The sequence below is a fragment of the Corvus cornix genome, chromosome 7 (genome assembly GCF_000738735.6).
Source record: "Corvus cornix cornix isolate S_Up_H32 chromosome 7, ASM73873v5, whole genome shotgun sequence".
Taxonomy (NCBI): Eukaryota; Metazoa; Chordata; class Aves; order Passeriformes; family Corvidae; genus Corvus; species Corvus cornix.
In genome coordinates, this window is record NC_046337.1 from 3,894,499 (window position 1) to 3,920,853 (window position 26,355).

Genomic DNA, 26,355 nt, shown 5'->3' on the forward strand with positions numbered 1-26,355 from the left:
TTCTTTTAAACATTGGCTGGGATGATTGAGATTCAGGAATGTGGGAAAATGGATTCCCAAGCCACTTCCATCCCCTTTAATTCTGAGCTGTAATTTTTGGCTTGGCTTGAATCACAGTCATCACATTTCAGTCTGAATCTCTCTGTAAAGTGATCTTTCTTAAACATTTCTTTCACTCATCATGGGATCAGAAACAAAGCCATTCTAGTCTTTCAGCGAAACACTTACAAACGTCTTTTTACAGCGACTCACAAGAGCTGAATTTCCTTTAAAAATGTTTGAAAAAGAGGAGGTTTTCATTGCCTGATTGTCCTCTTTGTGAATCTTGTCATCTGTATGCCATGAGCTACAGCTATTTTAATCTGTTTTTGTTTGCAATCCATTTGGTGTCCGCCCAAGAAAATGCAGGTGATTCTAATTAACTTACTGCTGAAGATGTGGAAAAATCTCAATTGTGCGAAAGAGAATTATACACTTAAAACCTTCCCTCTATTATTTATAACAGCTTATTAATGAAAATGATTACATGAATACATTTACCACCTGATTCATCTTTGTTCACTTTTTAAATCAACAAGGTTTATGCTAAAGGGGAAAAAATGTCTACCAAATACAGACCTCAAGTACACACATCAGCTTGCTGGTTTCAATGGAATGGCAGTTTAAAAGGAAATAGCATTGTCTTCATGCAACACAGTATAATATCTGAAATTGCCAAATGTTTGGAAGTGGCTGTTCTCTCTCTGTAACACATCAGTATTTAATTTTTGGGGATGTTTATTTCTGTTTTGTTCACGTGTTTGTTTTCTCTTTTAACACCTCCTTCACCACTCCTATTCCCTTTCATTTGCTGCAGTTACTGCTTCTCACGTAGAGGTTAGGAGGTCCATTCTGACCAATCCTTAATTTGTCTGAAACAAAATAAGATTTCTTTGGTTTTCTGCTACTTTATCAAGTATAATTTTTTTCATGATAACCAAGAGTGATCAAGGGTGGTGAGGCCCTGGCACAGGTTGCCCAGAGAAGCTGTGGGTGCCCTCTCCCTGGAAGTGTTCAAGGCCAGGTTGGACAGGGCTTGGAGCAACCTGGGATAGTGGAAGGTGTCCCTCTCCATGGCAGGGGTGGAATGAGATGAGGTTTAAGGTCCCTTCCAATGCAAACTATTCTATGATTTTATATTAAATCAATGGATGTTACCTGCATTGACTTTTCTGCTAGGTACAGCTACGAACAGGCAGTTTACCACCTTCCATTTCTATTATTCCATGCCACACTCTGATAGTCTAATTTGAATGTGATGACAATATGGATAATGCTGTTTATTTTGGGGAGGATGAAAGCCTGAAAAAAGGTTATCATTTTAGGAGAAGCTGACTATGGGAAAACTCATCCACTGTGTGACATGATCAGAACAGCTGGGGATGTAATGTGGAGGGTGGGGGAGAAGAGAGACAAGGTATTTTGTATGTTCAAGAAATATATACAACACTGCCGTTTCTTATGTCCCAGCTGTGCCTGTTAACTTCTGGAAATATGTAGAGCTCAGCAATAAAGCATACTTGACTGATATTTACTGCAATGTGCATTATAAGACATTTTCTGTCACACATTATGTTCTGAAAGAGTTAAGTAACATGAAAAGTACAGGCTCGAGATTATATCTGTCATGGATGAAAATACTACATTTATGCCTCATTGTAATCCATTCATTGGTTTATGTATCCCAGCCCTCCAGGGAGTGTCACAACTCCACATGATACTGCTGAGAGCTGTGTTTTGCTTTTGGATTTCTGATTTAGCTGAAAGAAGTTTAAAAACACATGTAGCCTGACAACTCCCTATTGGCTATACAGCCGAGGAGGGTCAAGAGCATAAACCATTCCAGAAAAAGCCAGCTGTGACTTAGGCTCACTGTAAAGATCTGCCTCTTACAAACAGTAGCAGACAAGAAATTTATGCATTTTGCTAAATCCTCCCACTTTGGTTGAACTGTGCTTCATTTGGGGATCCATCATCACCAACATCGTGCCTGTGCTTTTTGAGCAACATCAGAACAGTAAAGGAAACTGCACTTTTGGGGGGGGGGGGGGGTGGTCCAATATCCTTATAGGAGTATGCAGAACTTCCAGTCAGGTCCACTGACACCACCAGTAGGAACTGTGGTTAAAGCTAAGGGACAGCTACAGTTCTCCAAAGATCCCTTGTTCCCAATGCTGATTTTAAGGAGAATTTAGTGCACAGCAGGGACAAATCTTTTCCCCGTCTTTCACAATAGGGAGAGATTAAATTTGACATCAGTAGTGTCACCTCCCCATCCTGACTAGAGCTGCTTCTTGTTGGACTTTGAACAGTTGGAAGTGGAAGAACTGTATGTGTGGGCAAAGAAAACCTCCAGCCAAAGTGGGTAAGGAGTTTGCATTTTCTAGACTGCAGCACCTTTGCTTGGCAAAGAGATTTTTTTTTTTTTTTTGGTAACGACTGGGATAGGAAGTTTAAGGTGGAATATGGATATTTAGGCAGCAAATTGAAAGTCATAGAACTGCTTCTTCCATAATATTTTGGTTGTAGAGATAGTTGAGGAGTCCAGATAGGCCCAACACTCTTTATAACAGATCCATTATTTGGTAGCCTGACACTGTGCTCTGTCCAGCCTTAGATGTCTCAAGGTTATCTGTGTTATCTCCAGGATCAGGCCCTACTCAGCTGCCCAGGGACGTATCCTCCAGCTCCTGAGCATTGCTGGGGACGGATGCCAAGGCAGAGCTTAGTTCAACAGCGGCTAAAGAAATATCAGTGGGGCACTTGGTAGCACTTGATTTGTTGCATAGCACAGAAGGCTGGATCTGTGTCCTGCAGTTAGAAATCAGACCTGTTTGGGGACAGAAAACAGAGGTTCTGAGTTTCTAGCAGAGGAATGTGCAGAACCCTGCTCTAAAATCTGAGCTGGGGCTCTAATGTGCAGTTGGTAATGGCATTTGTTATTCACATTGTATTGTAGGCATCTATCTTTGTGTTTGCTTTTTATCTTTAAGAAGGAGTAAACATTTAAAAAGCAGATTCTTTAGTCTAAGGCACACTATCAGACACCTTTGGGTGTTACAGTCCACAGCTGTGTGGAAAACCCAGAGGCTCTCTTGGAAGATAAGTATTCACACAGCTATCCAACACCAACTCACTGAATTCTTAGCATTGCATATCTGCCTAACATATAAATGTGATAACACAAAGGTGTGTGTGCATGTGCATACAGAGATAACTTTTGCTTTAATAGGGTCTTTCTCAGTATATGTTGCTCACATTTAAAGACCCAAAAATGGTGAAAAACATGGGATTCCACTGAATGCCCTAACACCTTCTGTAGTCTAAATCTCTAGTCTAAGAAGTAAAATTTTCTTGTTTTTGCAAAATTCATATTTAGTGTTATGAAACAGTGACATTAAGCAGTATTATGGGAAACAACAGAGACATTAATTTTAATATGACACAAACCTATTGTGCTTACATATTTTTCCACTTTAATTTGGCATATTAGCTGCAGGACTCTGCAGCTATATATATAGATTATTTTTCCTGCCATTTCCACTGTGTTTTCTGTCCCCAGACAGGTTCAAATAACTTAAAAACTTTTTTTTTTGGCCTCCATTTAATTTGGGAAAAATCTGATCAACAAAGCAACACTCAGCAAAACACATAGTCAAGGTGTCTGCAGAAACCATAAAAATCCTGCATTGGATTACAAAGAGTGGTAAGTACCAAAACTTAGGAGACTGGTGCATCCTTCATTACTTTGGCAGAAGCAGCTCCATAGTTTTCATGCTGTGGTTTGACAGGAATTCCATGACAGACTACACTGAAACAGCACAAGACTTGTGTATGAGTTGCTCAGGGACTCCTCGAAAAATGTTACTAAAGTATAGTCTGAAAAGGAAGAAATTTCTTTCTACTTTGAAATATGCAAATAATAAAAAAAAACCCACCTCAATGAAATACAAATTATATAACTAAAACATAGCTGAGACATGCAAGAAATACATAAAAATACTGGCGCATAAAAATACTGATTTCTGATAAGAGAAAACCTAAGCTGCTGGCAATAAAATGCACTGGATATCTGTTAGCTGAATTTTGGGTGAAGTAAATGCATAAATATGAGTACCATTTGATATTTTCACGGAAGATAATTATTTTAAAATTTAAAGCTACAGGAAGAAATCTGATTTGAATCATTGTATCTTAATGCTGACTGTGGCATGGAATGATGTAAGGAAGGTAGAAATCCAATCTCATCCCTTTTACTAGGGTTCACATAGACCCTCTGGTATTTCTGAAGGCTTGGAAAGATGAAGTTGGCATAAAGTGTTTTTCATATCTAATTTCCTTCTTTGGTGAAAATTCCAGTAATTATTAATGACATTTACTATGCAGACATCCAAGGCAGTTGCAGGGTTTCTAACAGGAACACTTGCTGTGAGCTGTGGCCTTTGTGTTTTTAAGGTATGACGTATCAGAACTCAAAAATGCAACTGAAATAGGGATAATAAAAGACACCATTGTGAACAATTTCTGGTGTGCAAATTCAGATACTTTCCAGGCATCCACATCACAAGAGTTTGAAAAGTATCAAAAAATATTGTGTCTTTGTGGCCACTGCTGGGAGGACAGTCCTGCAGGTCACAGATCAGGGCAGTAAATAAAGTGTAGCTGCTCTGATTTTGTGTCAAAGTAGGAAAACCTGCCTGCATAAATAACACCCTTCCAGCACCTTCCACCTCTTTGTTTGGATTCAAGTCCGGCTTGCAGTTTGTTTGGGCTGGAGAATTTGAATGGTTTTGTTTTCAGTGGTTAGAGGAGATGCTCAGCTTGTTCGAAGTTAAGTTTACAGTCTAAGTGAAAGCAGTTTCCAGTAGAAGAGGATGTATCTTATCTTTCTACAAAGGTTTATTAAAAATATGTAGCACCTGATAATTTAACACCGAATGAGTGGCTGCTAAATTTCCCCCTGTCTTTGTCCCTCTGTCTCACACACACAAACACAGGAATGCTTCTCGCCTGCCAAGCTATGTGCCAAGATTTTGTTCACTTTAATCTCAATCAAATGAGTTAGAGAACCATGAAACAAAGTTTCTACCAAGTATGCTGACAGATTTTTAGTTCTCGTGGCTCCACAGGGCATCACTACAAGTACACGGAGGAACTTTTCTTATTAAAGCTTTCTGAGCTGATCCATTTTCCATTTAAGTCAACATGAGCAGTATCACCATGAGGAACTCAACACTTGCTAACTGATACCATACACTCATCAAAATTATTTCATTTCTAAGTAAACAAAAAGCTGTGGTACCTCCAACACCATTGTGTGGTTACTGCTGGCATGGGGAAGCCATTTGGTGGCAGCTACTTCAGCGTGTTATGTCACATAACACCATGTCAGCTCAGGACTGACAAATCAAAGCAGATGGTTCGAAATATTGGGGGGAATTTTTCCTGGGGAGGTGAAGAAAAGAGGGATGGAACAACCTCTTTCGGCCTTTTGGGGACTTTCTTATCTTCTGAGTGAAGACATTTCAGAGATATCGCCTTACCCTTGGTTTGGAGGCATCCATGGTGATTTTAAGAGCCACAGTATCACCTGTATATGGCCCATAATCTTGGCAATTAAACAAGTTCCTGTCCTTTGTTTTAAGTCTTGAATGAAAATCTGAGTATCTACATTTTTTTCAAATAGATAAAACTTAAGGCCCTGAAACAATGAAACTCTGACCCATTTCCTTAACTGTAAGGCACAACTGTTGACCACAGACTAGATCTATTCAGATCCTTCAAGAAAAGTCTCCATCTGTCTTGGTGGACAGAGGTTTGTATTAATAAAGCAGGAATTATAGGAAGAAATAACCTATATCCATTTCAAAGCAGAATAAGCATGAGAAAGCAGTTTCTGATTGCAATATCTGTCTCCCAAAAATTTCAATTATTTGAAAGGCATCATCTCTGACACCAGAAAAGGGGCATGAAGGAACCACAAGGAGAGAGCTGGAGGATCCAAGAGGTATGGGGTCTGCTGTGTTATGAAACAAAATGCTCTCATTTTGCTCTCATCTACATCTGTGCCATTCCTCCCAAACTCTTGTTTGAGTGAAAACAAAAGAAGTTGGTTTGCTTTATAACTGCATCCATGATCCATGTGGATCCTGATCGTAATGAAACAATCTGCTGAGCCAACATACAACAGGAGATCTTTGAAAGACTTGTAAGTTCCCTGGGGGTCTATCATGCAGTAGCCAATTTAGGGACAATTTCTTTTACTAGATTGCTAACAATATCAGTTTCATAATTTCAGGGGAGCAAAACAAGCTAAAAAAAATCTTCTCTTAAAGAAGCGAAAGCCTTCATATAAAGCCTCCTTTTGAAGCTGCCCTCCTCTTTTGCCCTCTGCCTTCCTCCTGAAGCTCTCTGTTGGTACAATTTCTCTCACTTAGGTATCAATCCCATTAGACTGTGGTATTATATGGTTAAAACATTGATGTAACACAAGCTGCAAATAATTGAAGTAATAAAATACAACTGCAGTTATTTGCTCTCTTGAATTGCAGGGAGAAAAAAAAAAGGAGACGGGTTTTTTTAAACTGACCCCATAGTGTTGCATACAGAGAGTAAAACTTCTTTTATAGTGTGTTTTCTTTTACTGCTGCAAAACTTTTTTGAAAAAATTACAGTGTAGTTGTAGTAGCTTTTTTTTTTTCCCCATAGGAAAAGTGATTAGTTTGCACTGTGGAATTACGCCTTCATAATATTTTAAAAAAAATAACTTCCTATTTAAGCAGAGAGACATAGAAAGGATCTGAAACTACACCTCTTTTCCTTTTAAAGGAACTTAATGGACTTAACTTCTATTTTTGTGTGTGTGTCTGTGAGTGAACATCTCTTCTAGGCCAAGATTCATTTTGTCAAGTGTTAGCCCAAAGTGTTCTATTAATGGCTGAACTGTAAAGTCTGACTAAATGGGGTTTGCAGTGGAAATCCTGCCAGCTCCTTGTCGGTGATGGCATGTGTACTGTAGCAGGGCATGGTGCCTCACAGCCTCAGCTTATTCAGGGGAAAAAGAGAGGACTTTTGTGTCTCTCTTTTTACCTTTTTCATGGCTAGGAGGTGAATACCCTCATGTGTGAGCTTTCCTGAATCTGCCTTTGACCAGGGGGTGAGTCAGGACCTTCATTCTTTCTTTGGCACAGAGCAAGTAACACACACAAAGTCAGCTGGCTTTAAATTTCTCTGGACTTTTTGTTTCAGCGCGTACAAGTGTCAGCTCCTTGATTTACAAAGTGTATTAACATTATTTTAATATCTAGAAAATGTTGTTTGATTCTTTTTTATTTCGTAGGTTAAGTGGTTTGTTTTATTTATTATGCCTATTGAACAGGGTTTTATGGAAAATTCGGAAGACAAAATGCCCTGTTTCCTTCTACATGTTCACAAATAGATATATTATACAATGCTAGAAAAAGGCAAAAGGCCAAACTCATCTCTGGTGTAATTCCAGTAAAAGCAATAAAATTACACAAGGCATGAATTTGGCCCAGGCATTGTAAATGTTACTCTGGTGCACACTGAGTGTCTGCTTGTTGTTACTGGCACAGCTTAAAATACAAATCCCCCCATTTTTTTCATAGAAATGGATACATGTCTCTGGAACAGATTAATCAATGAACCAGGTATCAGGTAATTATGACAAAGACAACAACTGGTTCAAATGCCTGCCTGTTTTATGGCTTTTTCCTCTTCTAACCAACTTAGAGTCTCTTCTTTCAAATTCTTAAATAATTATATATTTATTCTCTTTTGTGCCTTGTCATTCCAAGGCTTTTATTCCTTTCTTCGTAGGTTTTTTTTTTTTTTTGGTCTGTTGTCTCCTTTTCTCTAATTTGTTTTGTATGCCCTTCCGTGATGTTTCCTGTTGACACTTCTTGATATTTTTTTCTAACTCAGAATGTGGCTTTCTAGCAGACACAGAGGCCCCAGAGTGAATACCCTCCAGAGCCAACTCTGACTTGGACCTTGCACAACACTATTAACTGGCTCTTACTCTAAAAAAGGTGGCTATAGTGGGATTGCCTGAGCCTGAAGACAGAAATGGTTGAGGAAAGCTTGCCAATATGTTTGCACTAAATTCAACCGCTCTTAATTTCTACTCAAAGGAAGAGTTTATAAAAAAAAAGTAAAATTAAAAAAAAAATAATAAAAGCACCAAACATTTTAAATCACAAACTTGCAAGGGCTTTTCTCAGAACTTTGTTGTTTTATATTGCATTCATCTGAACATTTGAGTTTATGCACGTTGGACACTTTAAAGTAAACACAGTTCAATGCCCTCAGAAACAGATTTCTTCAGCACACTAGAATTCCCTGGAAAAAGGCTTTATCTGCTGAACTGCTGGATATTTGTGTGTGTGTGCAATTTTTTTTCCTATCAGTTTGTTTTGTTTCCCCCTTTTTTTTTTCTCTTTCCTTTTGCATTCAGTGCATATAAAAGTTGAGAGCAGAAGCCTCCTTGGAGCAAGATAGAATCATAAAAGACTTCAGGAATCTCATCACAAGCTAAACAGTACAAATTGTGCATTCTTCATGGAAGTATTAGCTTTTAGTGCGTGCCTGGATCCAAGCATAATAGATTATCCCAAAGTGGGAAAGAATGAACAGTACAAAATTAGCAGAACTGGGAGCTCAGATCATTTGGTGGAGCAACATGATCTCTGTAACTTTCAGGGTACTGAATTCTAAAGCCACTGGAAACAGAATGTAAAATTATATCAGAGTAAGCAAGGAAGCATGTGTAGGCCTGGGAGAATCAAACAAGACCTTGGAAAATGCGTTTCCAGAGGAGAACAAGGACTGAAGATCAGTGAATGAGCTTGTAGGAAACAAACTGCTATTCATGAAAAATTTCTTGCTCTGAGGATAGAAAGATATGAGAGAGAAAAAACACAAAATACATTTCTGTGGTTGTTCAGGGGCCAAGTGCTGTTGGAGAATAATCCTGCACTCAGACAGAAATATAAAATGGCACAGGATAGGTCAGTCTCCTGAGGTTTCCCTTCTCAGGGAAGCCTTGCCAGAACAAATCCTTCATGCCACTGGCTGATGGGTTTGGTCTAACTGTGCTGGGAAGTATCCCAGGAACACTGTGCGTTTACTGGGAGCTCCAAGATGGTGGTGAGCATACCCTGGCAGACCTACCCTGTACTTTCTTACTGCCTCCCTCAGGTCCTCAGGGATGGGGATGCACTTTTTTGAGTACCAAATAAACTTAAAATTTTGCTTAAGCTAAATAAATCCTGAGGAACATGTTGTTGAACACAAAGCTGATAATGACTATTATAATACATACAGAGGTTGAGATAGATGGTGGAGTCACCATCCCTGGAGGAATTTAAAAGCTGTGTAGATATGGCACTTGGGGACATGGTTTAGTAGTGGCAGTGACAGAGCTGGGGGAATGCTTGGACTTGATGATCTTAGAGGGCTTTTGCCACCTAAACAGTTCTGTAAATTTCTAGGGGTTTTATACAGTGGTTATTGATCCATTCCTTGGCTGCACAAGCTTTGTGTCTTCTGCCATCCTCACTGTCTTATAATCCACTAACTCCACCATACCAAAGACAATGATGCCAGCATGGGAATCCTCAGCTTTAAGAGGTGCTTGGGATTTTTTTTTTTTCTTTAAAAATTCTTCTGCAGTGTTTTCTTCCATTAGCAAATGAGATAGCATTAGACTGTTTTAAAAACTCATTTTTCCCTAGCTGCATAAATATATTTGCAATACTTTATATTTTTTGAAACTCATTTCCTCTTTGCTTAACTCCTTGAGATAAGTGAACTCTTCTCTATGTAAACATTCTACCAGAATGCTGACTACCTTTTAAGCAATATATGATTTAGAAGGTAATGAAATATCACTTTCTTTTTCCTTTTTTTTTTTTATAAATAGGTTTTAAAGTGCTTTTAACTGCACTTTAGCTTTTAGATTAACAGATAAAACTGATGAAAGGGACACAACCTTCTCTCACAGGGTAGCATGGCATTTGGGAGGTGAGGTAGTTTAAAATGCCATTTTTATCTTCATTTCTCTCCGTTGGGATGACTATATTTCTTTACTACATCCCATAAGGTACTTTTTCTTTGTCCATAAAAGCATTTTCTTCCTTAAATCCTGAATATTCTGCAGTATGAGACTGTGTGTCTGCACGTCTGCAATGATCTTGTGCATAATCAAGCACAGCTATGGACATTAAGTTAATTAAAGCCACAATGAGTATCAGTTTTAGGCACTTTGGGGTGTCAAACTTTGGAAACCAATGAGAAATCTGAATTTTGGAGAGCAAGAACTTAAATTTTCTTTCAAAACCATGGCCTCTTAAGATTGCACATCCAGCCTTTAAGTGCCTAATTGTCCCCTCTGAAGTCTCACTGGTGCTACCCCAAATCACCCCCCAAGCCAAGAGCCCCGCACTCAGGGGAGTTTTTGTCACTGCTCTTATTTAACATGATTTGTTCCCTGGGTCTCAGAGCAATGAAACCCAGTAAATAATACATTGGACACACAGAGAAGATAACAAAAGGAAATAGTTAAGGTACTATAATAATTTTAGCCATTCTTTTTTCAGGTCACTATAATCTGCCCAAAGATAACTAATTGTTCAAAGTAAACATTCCACTCCGACCACAAAAGGAATCCATTACACAAACATATAATTCACAGTCATTTTTAGTGGGTTGTAAACAGTTTGGAATGAGCATAAAATGGGACAAAAATCAAAGTGAGCATTTAGAAATGAAAAAGTGTTTGCTACAAAAGGTCAGTCCCTTTACTTGGCAAACTATGTAGAAAAGCCTGGGAAAATGTTGAACACACAAGCAGTAAGGGAATTTTAAAGCCAACAACCTCCCTGTTTCTTTAAACAGGCATCGGAACCTATAACTGGATCCTGTCAAACAAACGACAGCAAAAAAACATAACAGCTGCTAAGAAGTAAAGTTGAAAGATAAAGTTTTCTGAGCTAAGAACCTTCTCAGAAGTGGACTAAAGGTCTTTCTTAAATCTTCAAGCAAGGTTATGGATCCCAGGGTGGCTTTTAGGCATTGAACCAAATATGTAATTTTGTGTATCATTCCTGTCAGAGCACCCTGTGCTCCAAGAAAAGCAACAGAAAACAGTATCTGCAACATCCAGCTTAGAATGGAAATGGTACCTGTAATCATCAGCTTTGCTGCCTGCAGTGTCATTTTTCAAGTTATTTAGGCTGATTTGAGAACTCTAACTTGGATTTGGGAATGGAGGGGGAAAATGAAGGATGTTTCAAAAGAACGATGAAAGTTAAGTTATATTTCCCTGGAGAATTAGGACTGTATTTCTTTACAAAACCCAAGCCACACTGGATACCCTGGGCAGGTTTAGGATACGGAATGCTCGGGGTTCATTTACTTTGTCATTAGACACACAGACAAATGATCTTCCCTGGAAAAGAGCTTAGTATCAGACTGTTTTCACACGATAAAACACTACTGTGAGAAGTACTGGATGGCATGTTGTTGAGGTACAACACAGACTGATATTTTTATTTTTTTTAATGCGTTCTACTCATGCCTTTCACATATTTTTTTAAAAAGAAAATGCAAAAAAAAGGACAGCCAGGATTTTTAAAGGGTCGTGGATAACAAAATAAATAGGCGACTCCAGAAATGACTGGAAATGATATCTGGCCTAGAAACACCAAAAAGTCTTGCAGTGGGCCCCACCCTTGGCAGGAGTGCTCAGTGTGTGAGTTAAAGTGCACTGGGAGGATTGTCCCAGGCTCTCCTCGCTGCACTGCTCAGCTCAGAGCTGGTGCTACCTGTCAGATGCTTTCCAGGGGGAAGAAGGAAGCAGACTGAAAAACAGATTGAAAACAGGAATACAGATTGAAAAGGGCAGGTCAACAGATAGCCCCAGAAAAGCCTGAGGTCTATCCAAGGTAGGTGTGGATGGCAAAGTAAAAGAAGAAACAGAAAAAACCCACAGAATGTGCTGTTCCATCAAAAACATTTCCTTGAAGTCCCTGACAAGATAGGAAATGAAGAAATTCTGGAGATCTTTGAGTAGTCCCTGTATTTCTTCAATCTGATTGCTTCATGATACAGAATTATTCTGTTATCCTCACCAGGTCCCACCACAGATGTGGGAGGTTTTTCTATTTAGGATATTGCATGAGATACCAAGGGTACAACATGCTTTCCCAGGATAGTTTTGACCTTAGTGGTACAGGTCTGGATAGCTCAGTAATTGGGACTAGAAGTTCATCAAAAATTATGAATGAATAATTCAGTAATTATTATAAGTAATTCATAAGTACAAGAAAAATGAAGGAAAAAACTGAGTTTCCTTAAAAAAAATAAAAATTAAATGTGACAATTTCCTTGCAAGTTTCCAAGAATGGGCACATTTTTATTGCCTCTCCTTATTAAACTCCACTACCAGCTCTGCAAGATGGCTGAGAAAATGGAGAAAGACCTTCTGCTTCACAGTTCTACTTCAATAACTAAAAATACAAAAAGAGGCTGAAAAAAATGCAATTCACTCCATTTTTATCATATTCACAAGTGAATCCTTGTTGGATAGATAAATATGCATTATAGTGTGAGGTTTTTTTAGATCAGATCTTAAAAAGCACCCCTGTTCTGAAATGGTGAAGGAGCAAACTAGGGGACAAATGACCAAAATTTGATCTTAGTTAGAGAAGAATATATTCAGAATAAACATCCTTTTGATATTCATTTTAAAATCATGTAACTAAATAGGAAATCTTGCCAATGGTTAATGACAACCTCTACATTTTTAATCTGTGGGAGAATATTGCTACTTTTGGCTATTGTGTGTAACCTCGTCTACACAGGAAAATGTACTAATTAATATGGTTTATTCAGATCACTGCTAGACTTTTTTTCTGTGCACAGTGATTATGCTTTAAAAGTCAGAAAAACAAATAGAAAACCAGTAGGTGAATAACAATTAAAAGCATGAGCTGATGGCTAAGAACACAACCATTCAGTGGAGTACAAATGGTTTGTAAGTAACATTTAGGGATGGTCTCCTAAGGTCTTTTTTCCTAATAATCCTTTATCTTAAGCGAAGCACGCAAGTAACATTTTTGGTACAGTTACAGTATGTAGATGATATATTTTCTAAATAGGAGAAGAAAGCTTTTTTACCACAGCCAATATGCCAGCTGTACCGAGTATCTAGGCCATCTTACTAAGACTATGAAAGTAAACATACAGTTTTCATTAAATGTGCCTTTCCCATAATTGGTACATAAGTATTTCCCATGACTCTGCAGTTGAGTATCTTGGCTGGAGGCATATCTGGCCATTAAGAGGAGGGCTTCAGATCTGTTGAGTCTCAGCCATGCCGGGAGACTTGGCACCTCCACATACTGCTTCCTAATACCAACCCCGGCATAAAATGTCATCAGAAGCTTGCATAAACATTGGACTTAGCTTCACATAAATTACTGCTGTCCTGAGATAGTTTATGCCAGAACTTAGTAAAAACAACTCTTTGAGTAAATAGAATGTGAGTAAATGCAAGCATCTTAATCCAAGAATACGATAATAGAAAAAAACTGCGTATCAAATATAAACTCATAAATATAGTGGTAACGTGAAATTTTTATCTCATGCCATATGATTAGCTTTTATTTACATGTTAGGCTAACCAAAAGGGGTAAGCTTCTCTAAGTCACAGCAAGTTTGAAGGAAACACAAGAGCTATGATGCAGTACTCAGAAGGATGAGTTCCTTTGAAGGAATAGTGATACATCCAGTTTCTAATACAAACATTTTTTGATAATCACACAGACAGTAAACATCTAATTACGTTCCTTAGATTTTTCTATTACAGTTCAGCAGTGCAGAGAGCTCTGGCCTCACTTCTGCTTGGAGGAGTGGTCAGATACTCCAAAACATCTATGAAATATCCAGCGGATTCTTGGGGGAACTTGTGCTGAGATCGTAACCAAGCAGTTTGTTAGACATGTTCTGCATGGAGTGGCATTTTTGCAATCTAATCTCTGCCTTTCCTTTTCATGTTCTGAATTTCACCTCACAATTCCTCCTCTATTAATAGTCACTTCACACATTTTTCCCCTTTTTTTATCCAGCCTCCAGCCTTCCTCCACAAAAACCCAATGCTACTATCTCCCCCTACTGAACGATCTCCAGTTTGTTTCAGTCTCTGACTTCCTGCCAATCATTCTGGGAATAATAATATCCCAGTGCTCTCTTTGCTGTATAATTAAAGCATGAATTTCCCAGAGTTTGAAACTCCAGGGTAGTTTTATTGCACCTTTCACTATAAAACCAGGTAACAATGGTGGAATTAAAATAGCTTTTTCCTTTGTGGATAACATTCTAAGTATCTTTTTATTCTTCATGGACTCCCTTGTTCTGAGACTCCAGTATATGGCAGTGACAATGGGTTCACCCAGCCTTATTCTCAAAATAAATTTTCTATCTTTTGCAAGATATATGTTTCCCCAGATCCCTGGAACAAGTTGTAAACTAGTAACAGATGGTGATGAAGCCTCACATTTTTATACAATACATTTTAAGATTCTGCATCTACCGCATGCACCTTCCAAAGAAAATGACCTTCAGTGAGAGAAGATACACTCTGCAGAAAGGAAGGCAGGCAACGATGTTAAGTGCCTCCTTTTTATACTATGAAAATCCTTCTTATTAATCAAAACTTTTAATGAGGATGGATACTCATTTAAATATTTTTGCAATATCATAGCTTTTAAAATAACTGTAAAAATTAGACACCTGCACTCATTAAAAAAAAATATGGCCATGCTAGCATAACATTTATTTTGATTGAATACAATTCAAGACTTAGGAAAAAGTATCAGCCTTACATTCAGCAGGGACTTTAGAATGAAAGTTACTGACATTTTATCAATGTTTAGCATTTACTTACCCAGAGAAAGACTAAACCAACATGTCAAAAAAAAAAAAAAAAAAAGGCAAAAATCAGCATGAATGGGTTCTATTAATGTCTTATCATATAAAGAAAATGAAGATACACAGAATGTGATATAGTTCCACTCATAACTGTATTATAGATTGTACTCTGCCTACCCTGGAAATCCAAGCAGAGTTATGAGGTTAAAGTTCTGATTAGTATTAAATAATAAGGTACTCACCTCTTCTTTCAACAGCTTGTATGCACAGTCTTACAAACTGGGGGACTGTAGATTTCTCATGTTCACAAACCAAGTGCAAATGGGAGCCAAAAATTTGATCTACATTTGGAAAACAAGAGGAAAATACATTAAGGCATATTATTAGCTGGATTTTTCTCTCTTCTCAGCTTGTCTATTAATTTAAAACTCAGATATTGAAGATGGATGGACAAAGTTGGAACCAAATTCTTTTGGAGTCCTAGTGGTCATTAGCTTCTGCCCCAGAACCAAATCCCTCCACATCTGCTGCTATAGTGCTTGATTCTCCCCTCTGGCTTCAAGTTTCAATTGCCACTTGCACCTTAACCTTTCTAAGGCTTGGACGTCTCCAGAGTTTGCTTGGACCTGCCACAGAAAAAGTACAGGCAGCTCCAGAGCTACAGCTCCCTAAGTTGTTGAATACAAATTCCTACATGATATCAGCTCTTGGTCCAACCTAGAAACTCATCTGGTTGTGTGACCTGTCTCTTCCACACATTTGGAAGTTTCACTCTTGCATGGAGCACTGTAGGAGTGCAAGGACTTCATTACTTTGCATCATTAACACTTAGTACAATTTCACCTCAACTTCACAAAAGCTTTTTTTTTGATTCATCCAATTGCCTGCTTAGAGAAACAGAAGATACCGGATGTCTTTTGATGAAGGTTTCACCTTAAATCAAGTTTAAGTAGTGATAAGTCTCACTTCCTTCATGAGTAATCTTTTAACTGGATAATGCCACCTTTTAGTTTTTATTATTTCAAAGTTTTGATCAACTTTGACTGTTGATCTTGAAACATGTTTATATTAGCAGGTTCAACTCTTCAGATTACTAATTAGCTTCCTCCACCTCATTTCCACTCTATGCGTTTGAGAGATTATGAAAAGAGCAATCAGTAATGGGGACGTTGTCAGCTAAAATCAGAATGAATCAAACAGATGAGAGGAACTACTCAATAGGAGCCAGTTAAATGCTGAAACAATAGGAGTGTACTGTCATCATTTATCCGAAGAGACAGTCTCCATATAGCATTTCAACAGAGCACTACGGTTTGTAAATTGGTGTGGAGGCTTTGAAAATTATTATATAGATAGCAGAAGGGTGATAGAACCAGTCTGGACTCTGCACAGCAAAGCCAGCAGCAGGTCCCATGGAACTGGATGTTTCGTCCATAGTCAGTGCCACCATATTCCACCATAACCAGCTGGAGCACTTCTTGCTAGAGCAGCACAACTTTTCCTCACTAACAGGCAAAAGTCCCATTTTTTTATTTTCTGTTCTGCAGGGAGCTTCATTTTCTTTAATCACCACTATTTCATACTCAGCTCAGATTTCAAGAGCGACTCGATTGCCTTTTCTTTCCTAATACCCCAGCGCAAGGAACAGAGTGACGGAAACAAGGTGCAGGGCAGGGGTTCCTTTGGACTTCTCGAGATGCGTCAGGGAAGTTTATTCCAGCACCTCCCAAAACGTGTGATCTACATTCTGGGAGAGTACATCAAAGCCTGAATTGAAGTTAGTCAGAGTTTCGGCTGCAGAAGGGATGGAGGACTGGGTTCACAGAAGTGCTCTGAGGAAGGTTGTGTGCATGTGTGGCGTTAAGCATTAGCGAACAGTCTGTTACATGTTTTGGGGTTATGTTTCTGACAAAGCACAGTCTGGTTACATTTTCTCCATAAAACATTTATAGCTGCCTTCAGTGGTAATTATACATACAGAGATTTATGATTAAAATGTACTAGCACTTCCTCTTTTGACATCTTAATTGTTTTTTAAAATTTTAGCAAAGACCTGTCAAATTCTTTGCATAATATAGAATGGTCTCCAATGTAAATTATGTTAAAAAAGAAGTAAAAGTGTATCTTATTTGGTGGACAAAGACACTTGTAAACAATTTCAGAAGCAAAACAGGCAAAGAACTGCACTGTGTTTAGATGGCAACACATGAAGAACTGAAATGAAATTAATGTGTGGCTGTTCAGCAGTTTCTCTTCTGTGTTATAACCACTTTACAATCAACCTTTTGGATTATTTCACAGTTATTCTTTCAATCTCCAATATGAACACAGAATTTTTGGTATTCCTGGGAGGAAATTTTGAACAGGCTGAAAACAGTTTTACAATTCTCACCTAGTCCATTACTTCATTTCTTGGTGCAGATTCTAAATATTCAGCAAGATATTTAACCTCGTTTTTCGTACCTTTCACTGTATGCATACAGTCACATTCTGTACCCTGCAGTTAAGCTTTAAATCACCTCTTCTTTAGAAAACAGGCACTCAGGATTTGTAATTTGGATGGAAGGGCAGCAAAACAGCATTAATACTTCTGGGACATCAAAATAGACTGGTAAAACAACAGCATACATCTGCTTTGGAGAGTTTTTGTCCCCTTCTAGAAATTAATGAGCATTTATAAGTACATGATCCCAAGAGCCATCCAAATACTCTCAATCCTGAGTACTCCTGTACCACAAATTCTGTGACTCTCTCTAATCAATTGATTTTTTTGCTGGAACTGTTTCTGTGCGTAAACATGGGAATGGCAGTGGTTACACTGCCATATTTACACTTGTGGAAGTGACAGTGGGACTTGTGGAAAACTCACCTAAGATTTGTTTGTGTAGTATTTCAAAAACAAGGAATGTGAATTGCTAAGTTTTTTAAGCTAGATTTGTATGTCACTATGTAAATGATATTAAAATATTATTTTGTTATTCTTTTATAAGTGTAGAGATATATATTTTTTAAAACTAGTTTAAGGGAAAGCTATCCAGAACATTTTTTCAAAAAAATAAAATAACTGCTCCCAAAGGGATAAGGGAAGCAAAACCCCTTTTGTTTGATTTATTTGTGATAAGGTCCTCCAAAACTTAATTTTTTATGACTTAAAAAAAAGATGTACACAACACTCCTAACCTCCTGTTATGACAGTTTATGTTTCCTATCCAGCTTATTTAACTCAAATGCCTGGGAAATAGACACAATTACCACCTTATGGAATGCTACTTAACTTTAAATGCTCCCCTCTGAATAGAAATCCACTTTATCTTCTCAGAGTTATTCCAGTTTCTCAGGAATTATTTCCTCTATAGGCTCCTGAAATGCTCTTGTTTCATCATTTAAAAATTTAAACTAACAATTGTTCAGAAATATCTTTTATTAGAACAAAGGCAATTCCCATGCAGTGGATTCTGTTCACAAGAGCTCTTACAAAGGAGCTGCATACTATGCCCATATACAGCTTTAATCATTCACTCTTTCAGCTGTTATCAATTTAAAACCAATGAAACTCCCACACTGAGTCCATTTGAGCAGTCAATTTTAATATCTTGGGGCATCTGTAGTTATTCTGAATTGGCTGCAAAAGCAGAACTAACAAGTTAAGCTCTAACCATAAGTCTACATCAGGCTGGTAAACCATACATCAAACACCGACAGTTAGTCAATACTGTAGTATGAAAAACCAACAAGCATTTTTAAGAAGAGCAATATATTCATAATATGTTTGGTGGTATGGTTTACATTACACATCCCTGCTATCTGCACGTTAAAAATTCCGCTGGAGATGGTGGGGTGTGTGACAGCTTTGCACAGGGATATAAAACCAGACACCAGAAGAGAAGGGAATGGACATTCACAAGTTGTATAATATAAAATGATGATTATGGCTGCAATGAATTGCTCATTCTGGGGAGCTTCAAGTTTTCCTTGAGCTTGACAGAGCTACTTTTTTTTTTTTTCTGGAGTAGCTCTTGCAGACTGCAACAAAGTCACTAATCCTGAGTTGCAGAAATCTCAACTATGGGAGGCAATTCTTCTGGAAAAGAAACAGTTAAAACAAAATCACTAAAGCCACATCCTCACTGAAAATGTCATTGTTTAACTGTTTTGGGTGCACATGGATGGGATGTGGCCATACTCGGAAGGAATTCATTCTTCAGTGTTCTTTATTAAAAAAACAGGGAAGGGCATGGCCAATACTCCTGTTTCTCAGGAAGAAGCTTAAATTCTGGCATGAGAGGAGATGGTATAAATGTACAATGCAAAAGTTTTTAGAAACGTGAATTATATCTATGTAATCCTGTGCCTTTCAGGAACAGAATTAACTGTGCTACATCTGGATTTGAACTGCTGGACTAACAGAGCTTTTTATCTTCATCCAAGTTGTTTTCTTTGTATCTGTTTGAATGTTGGGAAGGAAAAGAGGGAAGGAGAATGAAAACACAAAATCAGAGATGAATGTACAAGCAGAGGGATAGGGACAGTAGGCACCAGAGTTGTGAACTTTTGCAGGGGGAAGTGATGCATTTGGAGCCATACTCTTAAAGGTGACTTCTGGCTGCTCTGTCTGTAGTCAGACGCATTAAGTCAGACATTAAAGTCATGCTGGTTCCAGACTGGGGCTCCAAATAATGCCATGAAACTTTTACATTAAGTGGGGCAGGTCCTCAGCTGACTGGAGTTGGTGAGGTTGTCAGTGGAGCTTCCCTGATTTATGCAAGCTGGGAATCTTGCCAGTCCTTTTAATGTGGAGATTTACTATACATTGTCGATCTGTGGTGGTCATCAATTAAAAAAAAAAAAATTACATTTGTGAGCAGTTACTATTAAGTGGCATATGAGCTGCCAGATTTGTTTCACATTCTCAGAAAAAGGGAAGATAGTACTACAGACACAGGTCTCTCTTAAGAAATTCTGGTTTTTACTGGGGACAAGAGCTTGTTTGAATTCAAAGAGAGTGTGTCTGCTGTACTACTCAAAACACTTCTCCCAAAATGAGCTATTTTAAAATTCTCTGAATCATTTCTTAGCATCATGTCAAAGGAATAAATAGCTTTGTTCAGTGTCTGGCCATCCACAGGGTTTAGGAAAAGTGCTTCCAAATGTCCTTGTCAAAGAAAGAAATACCCTTGTGACCCATTGTCCCTGCAAGTCAAAGGAAACATTTCCTAACTTTCCCTAAGCTCTGAGTGCACCAGAAAGCTTGCAAAATTCCTTCATAACCCGCAAGATTTACAGAACACACCAAAGGTGGGTCTTAATCCGCTCTTTTGGACTTCTCATGAACATTTCACTCCTTACATTGAACTACTCCGAGGTCCAGTGAGACATATACAATAAAGACATTTTCCCTTGCCTGGAAATGAAATGGTTGGTGATCTCTGTGCTGCGATCTGCACAACCACCGACATATGCTGAGCCCTGTTCTATAGGCTATCAAGCCAAATCACAGCTAGTTCCTTTCACTAGCAATTGAGTGGCTTTTATTTTCATCTTGAAACAGTTGTAACCATTCCAAATTTTATGCTGTTTTGGTTTTTGCCTTAGCTTATGAAATACATTCAGTGAAGTTCCTTCAGTGTCTAGCTTTTGGGAAAGAAAGATCCACCCTAAAAAAAAAAAGAAAAATAAATTTCTTGCCAACTGCATAGCTTCATTTTCCTCATTTCCCACAGTGTCATTTATGGGAGGTTGTTGCTCATGTTTTTTTACTGTTTACTGAGAGTGTATTTTGTGATAGTGTATTACCAACACAACCACCATAGCTTTAAAATCACAGTTTCAGAGAAGTTTCTTTTCCTTTGTTGGTCTAGAAAGTCTCAGAAATCAGGATGTTAGCAGGCCAACATCAAGTTGAAGGTTGGCAATTTATCCTGGGTAACAGTAAATCATGACAAAGCTCAAACATAAAGGTCAAAGTTCAATTATAGACTATAAAGTCGTTTTAAAAGAGAAGATTTATATATTATTTTTCTAGCATATTAGTGCAGATTCTGTAAATTCTGAGAATATTTCAATCCCAAGGAACCAAGGACCCCTGCCCTAGAGTATAAATTTGAACAGTTATTCTCAAAATAACACTGCTGAAATGGCAGACATGGGACATGCCTCTTATTTACTTTTTCTAGGTTGTGTGCACGTGTATATCTAAGAACACAAGTGTGCTTGGAGACACAAACACATCCCACAATGTCCCTGTATTGCACATCATCTCAGAAATGCTTCAAAAAGCTTCTAGACCAAGGATATTTTGTGTACGCATGAGTGAGATGGAACAAGGACAGATGATCTTCATTAGAGCTCTCGTTGGAGCATGAAGAGCCCCAGTCACCAGCCCACTGCAATGAACGGAGCCAACGTGCTGTTCCCATTCTGGCTTCTTTTACGCACAGGACTAGAAAACAAATGGGGCAATGATGACAAAAATAACTTTTTCTCATGTAAAATGTCGGTGCATCTTCATTTTCAGATCAACACGTAACTAACATTTACCCATCAGTCTTCTACATTCCCTGGTCTGAGTGCTATCCTCCGTACTATTTTCATTTAACTCCCTACTTTATTTTCTACACGGATATCTGCTACACTCTACACAAGCAAAGTTTGGGTAAGAGTTAAATGACAATCACATAATTTCTAGATTTCCTGATAACAGTGTTGGCAGAACAAAGTACCCCAGGAGATCAAACTGCTATTTAATTTTGAAGCCTGTATTCCCAAATTTGGTTAATGTGGAGAAATGTGTCGAGTCTTCTGGCCAAGTGTGCACGCATCAGCAACTCACAGAGCACAGTACTGTGTTTAAGTGAACTTACCACCTTAAAATGTATTTACTCATGACTATAATTTACGTGTTAAATTTATGGGAGTTTTGGTTCCAATGTGACATACAATGTAAAAAATCAATATAGATTTGAGAGCTTTATAGTGCCCCTGGCAAATATGAATAGCACTTGATGAAAAGTGAAGGTTTTCACAGCACCTACAGTGCCGCTGCATTGGAGTAATTAACACCACACGCTTCACAGATATTTATATCAATTCTTCACCAGCACACAGAACAGCTCTTTGTCAGGAATTTGGTACCAAGATGTCCTGCAAGGCTTTATACACACTTTTATTACGAGCCCCTATTTTAAGGGATTTACAATTCTGACAGAAGTATTTCCCTATGGGATAAAAGTTCGTAGGCATGTTCTCAGAGCTGGAGGAATTTTTTCTTGTAAAAATTGGTTAACATTTTTTTCCCTTAAGAAACGAGCAAATAAATAGTTCTGAGGGGTTTCTGCAACCATTTAAGTCACCTTTAGAAAAATAAATAGATGCATCTTATAATACAAAAATTTGGCAAGCTTTTCCTTGGTAATCTGGGTGGTTGCATTTTGCAATTTAAAAATATTCTAATGCAAGACTGAAAATTAACATTTAAAAGTGGTATCTGCATAAGCACTGCAACTGCATTTTCATAACATTTTAACAGATTAAAGGATAAACTGTGGTGAAGACAATGAAGGAACCTTATCAAATGAGCATTTCACATAGACTTACCGTAGATTGGAATTAAGCTGTGCTAACGAATCCTGCCTCATTTGCATGGCCAAAACCTAATCCTAATGAAACTTCATGGTAGATCACTAACATGTTTTCTTCATGGCAACATTAGTTTGGTAATAAAACTGTGCTGGGTACAGATTCTGAGTTACTGTGTCACAAATCAAAGCATTTCTGTTTTCCATGGAAGAGTATCCCAGGTAGAACCAAGTTATGTTTATGAATCAAGAGTTTGATGCAACTCTAGACAAATCCAAATTCATCTGTCTTTCCTAGAGAGATATATTAGAGGGTGGATTTGAGTTATGTTAATGAATCTGGATTTGTTAGCAGGGATCACATCTGATCCCTATGTAACACCGCAGGAGATTCATCAGCCACACTTTAATAAACGAAGAACCCCCCCAACCCTTAAATCCAGAAATTAAAAGACTATAAATTACTCCTGTATTACTGTAATAACTGAAACAAACAAACATGACCCATTCAAATCCCACCCTCATCTCACAAAGTACTTCAAAAAGACAAAACCCTCAGAAGTACTGAAATCAGTTACTACAAACGTGTGAGGACAGATCCTGAAAGTTTGGTGTGCGAGTATGCACACCTCACACACACATATTGATGCATAAATGACATTTTTTCAGAGTTTCTGCAGCAGCTGGGAGCAGAACCCCATAACTGAGGCACATTGTGGTTTCATATAAAGAAGACTTCCTTACAGTAAACAACACTGTACTGAGCATCTCTGCACGTATCTAAAACATAAGAACTTAATTCATCAAAACTTCTTCTCTCCAGACATGGGCCCAGCTGGTGTTGAACTCTTGTGGCTGCTTTAGCTTATGCTGACTGGGGTCAATCTCTTGGCTCAGTTTAATACAGACTAGCAACACCCCTTACATTTTTGACACACCACTGGAAAACTCACACTCCAAAGATTGACAGGGGCTGCTGGCAAAACGCCCCTTTCTAGTCAATTTGCATGTGCAGTTGTGGGTTTCACACATAATAATTTGGGAGTGCGTAAATTTTTCAAGCATTATTCCAGACAGTATCTAAAAACACAGCTTTACTTGGATGCTAGTGGTCAGAATGCTACTGCCTTCAAGTTAACCACCAGCTTCTCAGGGAAACACTTCTTGGATAAACTAACAAACACATTTTATCAAAGAAACAATTTTTTAAGAATATGTGAAAGTGATGGCTGACCAACTTAGCAAGAAATTGGAATAGGAAAAAAACTCCACAGATTCAAAGCATTACTTATTTGCTGACATGTATTTCAAATTGTTAAAAATGGATTTTGTTGGTGAGTTAGAAAAGTAATGAGAGAAGGCAGCAGAACGTATTCCAACAAATTAGTCAGCACAGCATCTGAGGGTCCTATTTTGGGTTCTAAAACATGAAACTATGTCTCCATTCTTTTCTTGAAAAGAAATGGAGTTGTGCAGCATCTTGATTTGCATTGTGTATAGTTTTAAATGGAGGGGCTTCTACCACTTGCACAACAAAGCAGAAAAACTGTAGCAGCAGTCAGCTATCACAGAGGTAGATGAACCATACATTAATTTTTTTTTCTTTATAGTTCAGCAGTGTGTTATGAGATACAGCAACAAAACCATATTTAAGAAGTGTTTGTCCAATGGGCTGAGGGTAAAATATTCATTTGTGAATTTTTAATTTTTGCATCAAGAAGTATGGAAGACTAAACACACCTTTAATAAGTCCCTTTTCTTGCAATGTTTTCAAGGACGGTCTTCGGGAGATGAACTTCTTTAATCGGCTTTTAACTCTGCTTCTGTCATTTGTGTCAGAGGCACTGTAGTTCAGCCTGAAAACTGAAGGAAATCAAAAGGGAAATTTTTAGTGAAACAATATTTCTAAATTAACAGTACTTTTCTCAAATACCCTGAGAAAATAGTGGCCATAACCAGCCTGGTAAGATCCCAGTTGTGCGGTAGGTCAGCAGCACGGCTGGTTGGACACTACAAACATCTGATTAATACTTTTGTGAATAAACACGACGAGTTCACTCTGCCGGTTATATGCAGAGCTCTGTTATTTATTGCCCATAAGTATTTGGATGGTGACCAGTTTGCTCTTGAAGTGTTCACGAATCCCACAAGTTTCACATGGGTGATTTTTCAGCTCCAACTCCGAGTGTGCTATGCACTATTAGCTGTGGGCTCCTTGCTATTAGGAAGGATGGATGGTTACACCACCAGTGAAGGACTGGATGCTCCTGCCAAGATGGATTAAGCATTATATATATATTTAATGCAGTTATAGAAAACATGGCCATGTGCCATGAAATGTGTGCAAGATGCATTAATTTATGGAAAGAAAAGTATTCCCGTCCTAATGATTATATTATATTTAAGCATTTACCAAACAGAGAAACAATTTGAACGCAACTTATTCCCGCTTTGTGTCAAAAAGACATCAAATCCAGCTGCAGAAAATCCCCTGGAGGAGGTTTCAAAGGCATACATTTAACTTTTTCTCTGCTGAGGTGCTTACAGGGCATCATGATGGCTATCAAAATAGGCAGTGGTAGTAGGGAGGAGAAGCTCAGCGTGCTCCAGAAGCAGCAGAGATGCTGCGGGGAGACCTTTTCTAGAGTTTTTCCTGAACAAGCTGATTTTTAATGATTTCTAACAAATCACCTGAGACTTGCCACCCTTGAATAGCTCTTGTTCAGTGTCCTGAGCTCTCTCACTGCTCACATTGCTGAGCAGGTTAATGGGGCAGCCAGGGTGGTACAGCCTCCCTTGGCAAAGGCCTCCAGCTCAGAGAAGGGTAACTTATGCTTTCTAAGGAAAGAGCAGCCTTCCATCTTCTCTTGGAAATCAATTAACCAATTAATCAATCAATCAATCAATCAATCCACCAAAATACAATATTCTTCACAAGGTGAATTGGCAGAAGCCTGGTCCGTTTTCCCTTTGACAGAATTCCTAAACAAAACCCAGGATAATTTAGCTGCAGTTACAGAGGTGCTCCCTTCTCTCCCCGTCCGAACTGAACCTCCCCTATAATGCAACAATCTTCAAACAGAGGATCCAAGCAAAGAGAGAGAGCAAATTAAAAGTCTGATCATTATTATTGGTCTTTTTTTTTTTATATCAAGGTGTTTTGCATTAGTTATAAACAGAACCAAAACACTTAAAGGTGCACAATTATAAAACAATGGCAAGCTAAAATAACTGGTTAAGCAACAGGAACAACCCTGGAACATTGTGGTTTACATTACAAATCTGATTTTAACAGCCAAACTTATAAAATGGTTTACGCTTTTCTGTTGTCAGGGGAGAAAAACTTGCCAAATTGTTCATTTTAAGTAAATAGAATATAGCCAATTAAGGAAAGCAATATTTAAACACATGCCTACAATGATCAGAGCATACTTTGCTTCTGATTTCACTACTGATTTTAACAGAAGAGTGTTCCATTTTCCCACAGCACTAAAATGACCCCACACATACTTCCACAAACTAGTAATCACACAGGACAAATAAAAGGACACTTTACTGGAAAATACATGGCTTGGTACAATAATCCATCACTTATGAAAACTAGAATTCACATTTTTTAATGGTAACATTCCTGGAGTGATGTATCATAGAACATAAAGATTAACATTCAATCGATGGTTGGTGCTTTTTTAACATTATAGCGGAGGACTTTTTGTTCGAAATTGAGCAATCCTTGGCAGGGACAAGCTAAAATTCCAAGTCACTTGGCTGTGCTATAAAAAGAACAACA

General features: G+C 38.1%; 1 protein-coding gene across 2 annotated transcripts in view; it reads right to left on the reverse strand.

The window, feature by feature from the left end:
- The window catches only part of ARHGAP15 (Rho GTPase activating protein 15), a 321,119-nt gene that overhangs the window by 111,671 nt on the left and 183,093 nt on the right, over positions 1 to 26,355 (reverse strand). For both annotated transcript variants that reach the window (XM_019290635.3, XM_019290634.3), the window contains exons 10-11: positions 24,306 to 24,428; positions 15,234 to 15,332 (exon numbers count right to left, since the gene is read on the reverse strand). In XM_019290635.3, coding sequence (XP_019146180.2) covers positions 15,234 to 15,332; positions 24,306 to 24,428 — 222 coding nt within the window. The remainder of the gene's footprint in view (positions 1 to 15,233; positions 15,333 to 24,305; positions 24,429 to 26,355) is intronic.